Below are 12,500 nucleotides of genomic sequence, written 5' to 3'. Positions count from 1 at the left end.
GTGTGTGTGTGTGTGAGTCCCTTGTTGGGTGTGTGTGTGTGTGTGTATGTGTGTGTGTGTGTGTGTGTGTGTGTGTGCGTGTGTGTGTGTGTGTGTGTGTGTGTGTGTGTGTGTGTGCGTGAGTCCCTTGTTGGCTGACCTACAGCTGAGTTTGCTGAGTCCCATTTGCAAAAATTAGACCAAAAAAATGTTGAGTGATGTTGACATTTTAGTCGTAACACCTCTTCACATGCGCTTCCTCTTGACCAGCCAAAGCGATATGACGGAGACTAGTGTTCGCCTCTGCTTTTGCACAGTGTGAGCTTTAATGGCACCTCATAAATGGCAGTTTGCCGTTTAGCCTTCTATTGAAGAAGAACTGTGCCTGACCTGACGTCTCTACTGCGACTGATGCCACTGCACAATGCTGTGTTTTCAGACCATGAAGTGAACTGTGGAAGTGATTACACTGTCAGGGCGGAACAACGCATTGATATTCTGCACCTACATGAACTCTAATGCATGACTAGCTCCTCATGAGTGCCCTTGTGATGGGCTTTCGTTTACTACTGTTTTCTATGGTATGAGAACAGTCCATTTGCTGGCACTAGAGTGTAATTACACGATGCAATTATACCATTTAGCACGGCGTAACACAGCGATTATCAGTGTGTAACCGCACGTTGATATTCTGTCCTAACATGTGCCCCAATAATGCAAACCCTCACCCTGACCATGACACAATTCAAGAAATCACAATCCATATCAATATGTGGTCTATTACAACATTGTTCTTAAGACTGTATAATAAAAGAGTCTAACAGGCCTTGGACTCCCGAGGGTTAACATGTGCACTGTAACATAAGGTGAACATTCTATTGCCCCAACATGGCCGTCCTAACGGCTTCAGGCAGATCTGGGGTTCCCTCAATGTTGCCCCACATCCGCAAAGACTCTCCATCTTTCCTACCTCCCAGCAGGTAAGCTACTGCTAGTCCTGCTTTTCAGATATATTTCTCTGCACCCGTATCCAGGCGGCAATCTAATTTGTGGGGAAAACTGCAACACAAACAAAACGGAATGGGATTTTGACCACTCACTGAGATGCGTGCTGCTGACTCCAACTGGATGCTAATTCGGAAGTCCACGGGAATCCCAGACTACGGCACCTGACTGCAACACGGATCTGGGCCAGCCCCGGGCCTGGATCTGTGGCCGATTTCACGGCCCGGCGGGGTGCCTAACATTCCACCGCAAGCTAGACTGAGAGGATGCAATTACAGAAGAATAATTAGCAAATATGTTCATAGTTAAATTGGATAGGAATTGATTGAGCTTCATTCCATCCAATTCTCCCATGTTGTGTTTGAGGCAGTCACTACGAGGCACACACTGGCATTTTACAAGACTCGGCTTCAATTTTAGCCTTCTCTGGATCGAAATGCAAGGAAGAAGTAATCAGGAAATAATGTCAAAAGCCCCAGACAGTTGTTAAGACCCTTAATATTCCTTGGTACGGCTAAGTAGATAAGCATTTGAAGAGGATGTTCTTGTTCCTTATCAGAGGAGCTCTCCTAAAATGCCTCTCTCCAGTACAGTGTCTGAAGAGGCCAAAGAAGGCATTAAATAACCAAAATGGCGATCTTTACCTAACAGTTGCCCCAGTACAGTGTCTGGAGAGGCCAAAAAAGGCATTAAATAACCAAAATGGCGACCTTTACCTAACAGTTGCCCCAGTACAGTGTCTGGAGAGGCCAAAAAAGGAATTAAATAACCGAAATGGCGACCTTTACCTAACAATTGCCCCAGTACAGTGTCTGAAGAGGCCAAAAAATGCATTAAATAACCAAAATGGCGACCTTTACCTAACAGTTGCCCCAATACAGTGTCTGAAGAGGCCAAAAAAGGCATTAAATAACCAAAATGGCGACCTTTACCTAACAGTTGCCCCAGTACAGTGTCTGAAGAGGCCAAAAAAGGCATTAAATAACCAAAATGGCGACCTTTACCTAACAGTTGCCCCAGTACAGTGTCTGAAGAGGCCAAAAAAGGCATTAAATAACCAAAATGGCGACCTTTACCTAACAATTGCCCCAATAACTTGACATCTGGATGCACTTGCCACTGTTGTGTAACATTCAAGGGTGTGAGGGTCAGAGTAGTGCGAGCCAATCGCATTCCTGAAAATTGCTTGTGTCGTAATCTTCTTAATGAATGGCGGCCGGGACAGACGGTCACAGCGTCTGTGAGTGTGTTTGTGTGTGTGTGTGTGTGAGAGTGTGTGTGTGTGTGTGTGTGTATGTGTGTGTGTGTGTGTGTGTGTGTGTGTGTGTGTGTGTGTGTGTGTGTGTGTGTGTGTGTGTGTGTGTGTGTGTGTGTGTGTGTGTGTGTGTGTGTGTGTGTGTGTGTGTGTGTGTGTAGATGTAATTGACTCTGGTTACTGGGCCAGGCTGTTTCTTTTCCCCCTCGCTTGCTTTCCAAACCAAAGTGTTTTTGCCCCCCTACAGCAGACGTCAGTGGACGGGCTCTACTGACACTTTACTTGAAACCTCTGTGATGAGAGTGACGATTTTACGTCATAAACATGTCATCTGCCATCAAAACTGTCTATATGCCATAACCTGACCGTGTCATGTTACCATTATCAGCAACTGTCATGACTACTCCTTGATATTTTGGTTGCCGTAACTACCTGTCACATGTTTATAAACCATCAAAGCATCTATCATGTCAGTTACCGATAATGGTCACAACACAGCCATGAACCTGACTAGAACTGTCATAACAGCATGACAAGAATCGTCATTTGTAAAGACATCTTTAAGCCAAAGAAACCTTAAGATGTGTGTGTATTTCTGCCTCGTCTTAACAGTTGTATGAGCAGATATCTTCTAAAAGGGGGGATTCCACTCTTCAGGTTAACGGCGTAGGGTCTTCAAGGGAAGACCAGAGGCTGTTCTGTTTGCCTGGACTCCTATGGGAGAAGTGGCTCGGTACCCTGAACAAACTCCTAAAAAAATGGCTTTATAACAATTAGACTACCTCTTCGATTATCTTTAACAACTTATCCACAGCCTAGCAAATTATGATGCAATCTGCTAAGATCTAAAATAAAAGAGTGATCGTTTTGTGAGAAGACTGACAGTCGATGGTATTGAGAGAGATGGAACCCATTTAATTGTAGCCTAAGAACAAAGAAACATGTTACTTACATTATACTGCATGAAGTTTCAGTGTATTCGTTTGATTCTGATATCAACCTACCTATAAGCTGCCTACCTATAAACTATAAACTATCTATCTTCTTATCTATCTGAGGCAGTCCAGGCTTGAACATACAATACCCACGAAATACAAACATAGATGGAAAGAAACAGAAACACACAGATGATTCAACATAGTTAAAAACAACCAAACACACCCAGCACATCTCTAGCTTATGTGCTCGAGGTTAAAAACAAAACAACCCTGCTCTGCTGTAGCACAAAAATAACTGTCGTAATGTTAGGGCGACGGTCGTGGTGCGACCGCACATGAACCGCACACTCCTGCCCCATCTTTGCTACCACTATTGCCCCCAAACAGGCACACACACAAGCACTCAGACCACTGATTGCAATTGGATCCACCTAATGGAAACTGTTTATTGCCAAGACTGGCAGAGGGGACACTTCAAATGGTCTAGGCCATACCACTTGAGTAAGGTGTTTTTTACAAACGTGTGAGAGACTTTATGTATTCATGTTTTACATAGTTATCTCTTTGTTTGATATTGAGGAAATATTATGTTTATGTCTCCGGGTCTGTGTGTCATTGTTGTATGGTTTAGTCTTTGTGTCTACCCCTGTGTGTAGAAATGGTTCTGGCAGCCAGGAATATATGTCATTGTTCTGTCTAGTTCATTTAGTCTTGTTTTGTATGTGGACCTGTTTTTGACCTCTACTACAGTTAGAGGCTAAGCAGGTATTTACAATAGAGCTATGTACTGCAGCAATTTGTCCTCTACCCCATTTAGAGGCTGAGCAGGTGAGACTATTGGAAACTGTTGCTTGTTGTCCTGTTTATTTTGAGAGGCTTAGCAGTTCTTCTGGCTAGTTTGAACCCCATTAAAAACTTTATATTTCAACCCTCACTCCGCCTCTGAGCTTTTCGGGCCAACCCACACATTTCGACGGCAACCAAGGCTCGGTCTGTCAGTTAGAATGTTGGAGGATGACAGAGAACCGATACCAGTGGCTCACAGTTAAACATGTGACCTGAGCTAAAGGTAGTTTGCCGTTTCGCCATCGGTATTGGGAAAACTCCTTAGATTGCCATCACCCTCTTTTAGAACATGCCTGGAGCCCTTCAAGGTTCCATCTAGAATCCTGGAGTACTCCTTGCTCAACGAAGAAGGGTTCCACAGGCAATGCTAAATATCATTTTCTAAACCTGATTGTTTAAATCCTTGATTGTGATTGAAACAGAAATCATTAACACAAAACCTCAATGTCATTAAAGGCCTGTGTCCAAAATGTCTCAACTCAGACAGCCCGAGCACGCATCAGGCCCTGGCTTTTTGGTCCTAGCTAATCATTGTGTTCATGCCCTGAGCTAGTTTTCTTGGCACAGTCATTTTATTTTGTGGATTTGTGGATCGGAAGACCTTTCCTGCTTATCGGTCTCCTAACCGTATGGGCCACCCTGCAAAATCCATTATCAGCCTTTTCAAGTGACCATACTGGACAAGGGGGCATCATTTAGATGAGAGAATAGTGTGTGTGTGTGTGTGTGTGTGTGGCTTTGGCTAGCAAGAAAGGAGATACACACACACAATTTATTTCCCCGCAACTTCTTTTGATAGTTTTATCTTCACTGTGTTAAGACCATCAGAAAACTGCAGGTCTGGCAAAGTAGTTATGGTGGTGAATGTCGTTTTGCTGTGTTTCTGCGCCCTCTCCTGGCTAAAAGTTGTAACTGCAAGTTTTGATAAGTGGCAAGCCGCCTGCTATAGACTCAATGCACTTCTCCCTCAAGGTGGAATCAGAGAAGACGACAGTCACCATCGGTTCACAAGGTTGTGATTTATTTCATGCTACAAAGTCAAGATCATACGATACAAACCAGCCCAACCAAATATATATATATATATATATATGTGTATGTATGTATGTATCTGTATGAATATATAAATAGAGTAAATCAAGTAGCATCAAGAGAACAATAAAGACCTGATATGCACATCTTCAAGATCAAATAGAAAAAAAGGATAACAACATTAAGGAACGCAGTCAACCTACAGTCAAAGACCTGCAGCGCACGACTCATTACCGTTTGATTAGGTTTGATTATGGACACGCTGATATGTATCGATTTCAGACAATTTTTGCTTTGCTTGGGAGTACATTCATTAGACACATTTTAAAATCCCCGCTTATTCTGATTCCCATAACAGGGCTTGCATTGAAAAGGTCGTAACAATGAACTGAAATGTTGCTATCAAGTTGCAATGCCACAAAGGCCAACGGCATAATATTAAAGGGGACACGAAACCCAGGGCCCCAACGATAACAGCTCATCCCACTGTTTCATGCATTAAGACTTTCCTGAGGCTTCCATTAAAAGCACATCGATTCTAGTTTTATTTTGCATGGCAGCTTTATGCTGCTGTGATTTACTCGAGGCAAATGATTGCAAATGCTCAGCTCAAACGATGAAACTAACAGCTTGTAGCCAGAGAGAAGACAGACATCGAGACTGTATAGGAATGCCCGATGTTCTTCATATTGATGTTTGCAGCACGCCCCCTCGATAAAGGTATATATATATAAAAAAAAAAAAAAGAACGAAAAAAATCAAAACATGGAGATGGATATTGATTCAAACACCTTGCTAAAGTCAAGCTCACTAACTAGGCTAATTAAGGTACAAAGTGTGTGTTGGGGAGGGCAGATATGTTGATGAGGATGCTTCTCTCCTTGAACTCTCGAGCAAAACAAGTTTGTTTTTGCTTTATGTTTGGTTGTTTTTCTATGACTTATCACCAGACGTGATCCACATCTCCCTTTGTGCTCTTGTACTTTCAGTGGCCTCTTTTGGCTCAGTCGTACCAACCTGTAAATTCAGTAGTGCCAACCTCACCCACCGGTGATGGAACATTAGGGACCTGTAAATTCAGTAGTGCCAACCTCACCCACCGGTGGTCAACGTAAGGGATCCATCTAATCAGTAGTGCCAACCTCACCCACCGCTGGTGAACGTAAGGGATCCATCTAATCAGTAGTGCCAACCTCACCCACCGCTGGTGAACGTAAGGGATCCATCTAATCACAGCTCAGAAAAAAAGAGAGAGAGAGGAAGCAAGACGAAGAGGAGGGAGAGAATGCAACAAAGAGCAGTGACATTCACGCTTAGATCGGTCGCTCTCTCTCTCTCACTCGCTCTCTCTATCTCACACACACACACACACACACACACACACACACACACACACACACACACACACACACACACACACACACACACACAATGACTACTTGGAAGGCCTCTTTGTTGTGTTGCTCTGTACTCTTTGTGCTAATTCAATGGCCAGTGAAATGAACACCAGTGGGCGAGAACACAGACAAAAATGATGTGACAATTATGTGTAAATTACCCCACTCTAATGAACAGGGCAACATGAGAGAAAAGAGGTGGTAAGTGTGTGGAGAGGAGTGTGTGAGTGTGTGTATATGTGTGTGCACACACAAGTGTGAGAGTGTGTGTGTGTGTACACGGTCCCATGAGCACCATCCTTTATGGCTAATCTCTACAAAAGAGGGCCAACAGCTGGGACCACACACCCGACGCCATCGCTTCTCTAGCTAACTGCACACATCTGTGTGGGCGAGATAGGACCCATCCATCCCCACACACACACACACACACACACACACACACACACACACACACACACACACACACACACACACACACACACACACACACACACACACACACACACACACACACACACAGAGAGAACAAAGATGGACTGGGATGGGGATGGAAGACAATGAGAGTGGCATCTGGATGATAGTCTGTCTACTGCTTTGCACTTCATTTCTCATTCTCGTTCACGCTCTCTCGTTTCTCCCTCTTCCTTTCTCCTTCCTTGCTCTCTCCGTTTTCATTCTTTCAACACAGCCCTCGCTCTCTCTCTCTCATGAGACCCAGAAGCCAGAGCACAGTTGCCCAAATCAGAAATCTCTCTCTCACTCACACAAACCCTCGCTCCCTCTCTCTCTCTCTTCCCATCTTATTAAAACGCGCCAGTCAAGCAGACAAGGACACAGACACCCCACCAGACAAGTTCTATGAAAAATTATTAGGAAGAGGCTTTTCCTGTGCAGGCTTTTATTCCCTAGTCCACTGACTATCTCTTGCTCTGTAACACACTCAAACAAAGAGGTATATTCTTACATTAAAATAAGGGGGGGGGGGGGCGCTGGAGAGGGTGCTGGGTGTTCAGATAAGCAGACCCCAATCCGTAATGAGTGGATTACAGGAGGAATAAACGATTTTTTCTCTGGCATTGCGCCGGTCTTTTCGGCACCCACCTGACCCAGTTATTACAATCAAACGGCTTCCTGGAACACGCGGAAACACACTATCTTCCTGATGTGATAATAACACCCTGTGCCTATTAAGCCATACACGTGTGCTAGTGTGTGTGTGTGTGTGTGTGTGTGTGTGTGTGTGTCAGCTGTGTGCTAGTATGGACTATACAAATCCATATATATTATATATATTTTCTTTTGAGCTTCTCACTTCTTATTGTTGCATTGTGTTATCTAAACCCTTGGAGTGCCATGTTTTACCCACCCCCCATGCCCTGTCTTTGTAAGAAAGCCTTGTTTGCTTCCTACGTTTGTGGATACTGGAGCATTAAGCACTTAGAAACCCACGCTGGGCTGAAGCGGTGAGGGAACATGAGGTGAAGGAGGAGGAGGAGGAGAAGGAGGAATAGGACTTTGGTAAAGCAAAAGAGTCTGTCGATTAATAAGCTCAGCCAATCAAATCAAGCCAAATCACCGGCGCGCGTGCCACGGTCATCCGTAGGAGTAGGAGTGTGCTTCTGACACGTTGGAGCAGGAAACGGTTCCTTAACAACAGCAGAACGGGCCTGCATTGCCAAACGTCTTTGTTGTGGTGCGACTGCTGTTAAATGACAGAGCCTAACATTGAGCAGAGAGCATAGAAACACTTTCAGGGAAATACATGCCAAACTAGTCTGAGGAGGAAATTGAAAATTCTTCCCTCTAAAGCAGGCCGACGCCCACAACACCACTCCTCCGGTAGATTGACCCGTCTTCAGAAATGTACCTTGAACGCCACTTCAACACGTAAAACATCTGTTTGGTGCACGACAATAGCAAACAGCTTGTTTTTTTGTTTTTTTTTGTTTCGGCCATACCCAACAGCTTCATGTGACCATACATATTTTTTAGTGGGGTTCGTGGGCATGGCGTCTAATCTCTAAAAGCAGCGATATGTTTTACAGGACCATTGAGACACAGACACTGCGATGATTACTAATGCAGTTTGCCGTGACGGTTGAGGTTCGCTCGAAAACCATCCCCTTGCGTCGGCCACATCACACAGATGTTGCATGTGAGAAGTACACACACACTGTAACACCTGACATTGAGTGTGTTGTGAGTGCATGACAACAGCAGACCTTCAATGCCAGAGTTGCTAACCTGCAGCCTTGTCTGTAGACGTCTGTAAACGACCCGTGTACAATCAAAACGTCTCTTTGAAATATGGCCACACCATCCCCAACTTCCCCCGAGGGGGATTCGAGGTGTACATCCCCCATGCTTGGCTAAAATGGCATATACACCAAAAAAAAAACTACTTTTGTAATAAAATGTTTAAAAAAAAAACACCCAGTCACCAGGCGAGTAGTAGCAAAACATCAGACATTGCAAAAACCATACACGACACTGTCCACATCACACACACACACACACACACACACACACACACACTTGGGCGCTGATATTCCCAGAGCCCTGAAATGGTTGAGGAGTCAGAGTTTGAAATCCTTTGGAAATTCTCTCTTCTAAAAGCAGTTCAGATGGTCCAGCAGACCATGGCTGGATCTCAGCTTCCCAGCCCCTAGCAGCAGTTAAGGGAGGCCTGATACCAGGCCTGGTACCAGGTCTGGCAAAGAGGGGGCCAAGGCTCTTTGGTGCATGACGTTCAGTAACCTCTCGAATTCTTACGTAGTCAGGCGGGCATGAGGGAGGGAGGGAGGGAGGAAGGGAGGGAGGGAAGGAAGGAAGGAAGGAAGGAAGGAAGGAAGGAAGGAAGGAAGGAAGGAAGACGGACTGACAGACGGACAGACGGACAGACAGTACAGTTGGCCTGGCAGTCTAGTGTTATGGGAGAAGCAACTGGACGAGTCAGAACAATACCCTCGACCCAATCTGGGGGTGGGTGGGACGGGGGCAGGACAATCGTACCCTGACCTTCGTAAAAAAAATGTATGGATACCTGAGCGAAAGGGAGGGATAGGCTGAAAGGGGAGCTGTATAGACAGGGTTGAAACCAGGGCAGCCTAAGAATAAAAGTGAAAAAGAGAGAAAGAGGAGAGAAAAAAGAAAAAGACAGAAGAAGAAAGGGAGACTATGGCTGCTTTTAAGAAGTTGCCCTCCCTTTTCTTCCCCGAGCCAAGTTGCATTGCCTTACATCAGCTCCACCTACGCGCATCCTTCACGTGCTCGCCGCGGTGCTCAGGGTGACGGGAGACTCACAGCCGAGGCAAAAACAGACTTAAGAGACGCCGCTCAGCGGTATGGAGGAGAGAAAAAAAAAGGAAAGAAATAAAAAGAAATAAATATAAAGAGATGCTCCTGCTGAGCGGCATGCTTACACCCGTCTTCATAAAACAGCAGGACACACTGGACACTGGAAACACACACACTCATTCTCTCGCTCACACACACAGACACACACAGACACACATACACAATAAGGTTTTCTTTAAAAAAGTTAAGTCTCCTGCATCTGCTCCTTGTACATTTCAGCTCTTTGATCAGTGACATCTCCTGATTCCTTATAAGGGAAGAACTCAAGAGTTGTAGTCAGGCAGGCAGGCTCTATGCAAATGGTGCCATGAAGCCCACCCCCATTAGGTACCTTACAGCAGCTCTGAACAGCAAACATGTAGTGCATATAAAAGCTATGATTCTCCGAGTCAGTGTCTTCTTTGCAAGCAGTTCATCATGAATCAGCACCATGGAGGGTGTGTGGGTGCGTGTGTGTGTGTGTGTGTGTGTGTGTGTGTGTGTGTGTGTGTGTGTGTGTGTGTGCGCTCCCTGTCTGAAATCTTAGGGTTAGCATCTTTAGCTCAGTAGCTCTTCCAAATAAGCAAGGGGGGCCCGCCCCAATTGCCCCCATGCAAAGATGCCCATAAACAGATGCCCCAGTGATGCCCCCTCAAGCCTTGGCACCTCAGAAGAACTTGTCATCGATGCGGAAGTGCGGCCGGGTGACGTCGTCGGGGTTGAGGAACACGGAGATGGACTTGCCCGGATTCTCTGTGACCAGCTGCTGCAGCCTCTGGGCCAGCTTGTCGTCCTGCGGGGAGAGGTGGGCGCCCGGTGAGCCGGGCATCAGAGACGCGCCGCCGTGCCCGTTGGCCAGGCCTGCCGCCTCCTTCTTCAGCCTGGTGGCCTGCCGCGCCTGATCCAGGGCGGCCCGCAGGTGCTCCCCAGGGTCCGAGCGCAAATGCGCCAGCTTTCTGGCCGCCAGCAGGGCGGCGCTGTCCGTCAGGTGCTCCAGCATGTTGCACTGCGGCAGGAAGTAGTTGGGGCAGTTCTTCCCCAGGATGCAGTGCGACAGGTCGTCCAGGAGCCCCAGGAGGAGTCGCGCCGGCGTCTCGCGGTCGGGGCAGCCCAGGTACGCGGCGGGCAGCCGGTCGCACGCCCAGAACAGCAGCGCCCGCAGGTGGTACAGGCTCAGGCCCATGCGAGGCCGCGAGAGCAGCCGCGTCAGCACGGCCTTGGCCGCCTGGAAGGCCTGCGCCATGGGGTAGGGCACGCACTTCTTGAGCTGCACCTCGCTGCGTGAGAAGGCCAGGCGCCACTCGCGGTCGGAACGCCCGCCCCGCGGGGAGCAGCAGGGCAGCAGGTAGAACCCGCTGATGGCCTCCTCCTCGGTGATCTTGCCGTCCCAGAAGTGGTTGGTGGTGAGCCAGCCCTGGGCCACGGCCGGCCAGCCGCGAAAGGAGACCACGGGCAGCAGGTCGTACAGAACGCGGCTGGTGCCCGCCGTCAGAACCAGCGTGGTGATGGGCCCGTTCCGCTCGACCCGGTCCGGCACGGGGATGCCCCGCTGCGGGTTCCTCTTCAGCTCCTCCACCGCCACGCCCACCACGTGCCAGAACCAATCGGCGACCAGCGTGGGCGAGAAATAGCAGCCGTCCAGACCCTGCGGCGACGACGGCTGCAGCGATGGAAGTGCCCCGCGCCCTCCCCCGATCTCCCCGAACCCCTCGCTAGGCGAGCCCTCGTCCTCCTCGCAGCAGGAGCGCCAGCGCGCCAGCATGGCCGGGTCGCAGAGCCGCAGGCTGAGCCAGGAGTGGCAGGGCGCGGACTGGCGCATGTCCAGGGTGACGGGCTGGTTGCGGTCGTGCAGCTTGATGGCGGGCACCAGCAGCGTGAAGTCCAGGTCGAAGTCCACGCCCTTGGCGTAGTTGCCCAGGTCCTCAGGGTTGATGTCCAGGACGCCCTCCCGGGCACCGCCACTCAGGAGGAGGTACTCGTTAGAGACCGGGAGGCGCTGGTCCACCTTCTGCACTAGGCCTGGGGGGGGAGAGACACACACACACACACACACACACACACACACACACACACACACACAGACACACAATATCATTAGAGCAGTCAAAACTATTGTCTCCATTTCACTTTATTTCATTGACTTCACAAACACACTAAGACACACTTCATCAGAGCAGTGACAACAAATGTTCCTATTTGATAAAAGATGAATCCATCTGCACTTCACTTTGCTGCTGCACACACTCACACACCATTAAAAATGACAGAAATAAAACATCTGAATACAATCTGATCTTTAAAATACATATGTATAATTTATTATTTCAAGGAGACTGACCAGCTGTGTCACGAACGGAGCCCAGATACTGTATTGATTGTCAACTAATATTGCGGTTTCTCCTTCAGGGAATTGATGAGGCAAGCCTTTTTCATCATATTATATATTCCCTCACACATTAAATATGAAACCACAATTCAAACATCTGTGGCCTGTGGCCAAAGGAGTGATCTGGGATCCAACAGACCACTTAAACCACCAGGCCTACTGAGACCAGTTTCAAGACCCAAGAGGTCACAAAGAGTTTGTGAATTTACACTCTGCAGGTCAACTTGTGACAGAAATATTCCACACTTAAGGCTGACGAATGATGTTTATGATGTGTGTGTGTTTGTGTGTGATGTTTGTGTGTGCGTGAGTGTGTGAGATGC

At 47.5% G+C, this 12,500-nt stretch overlaps 1 protein-coding gene across 1 annotated transcript in view; it reads right to left on the bottom strand.

The window, feature by feature from the left end:
- Positions 1-10,458: 10,458 nt before the first annotated feature.
- tmem102 (transmembrane protein 102) overlaps positions 10,459-12,500 on the bottom strand; it is a gene marked incomplete at its 3' end in the record, with an annotated part of 17,542 nt that continues 15,500 nt past the window's right edge. Inside the window, exon 3 of the mRNA XM_080859777.1 lies at positions 10,459-11,810. Within this exon, the coding sequence (XP_080715903.1) occupies positions 10,459-11,810 (1,352 nt within the window). The remainder of the gene's footprint in view (positions 11,811-12,500) is intronic.

This window comes from Sprattus sprattus (assembly GCF_963457725.1).
Source record: "Sprattus sprattus genome assembly, chromosome: 21".
NCBI classification, from domain to species: Eukaryota; Metazoa; Chordata; class Actinopteri; order Clupeiformes; family Clupeidae; genus Sprattus; species Sprattus sprattus.
The sequence above is the reverse complement of the archived record's forward strand: the minus strand, read 5'-3'. Positions and strand labels throughout refer to the sequence as shown.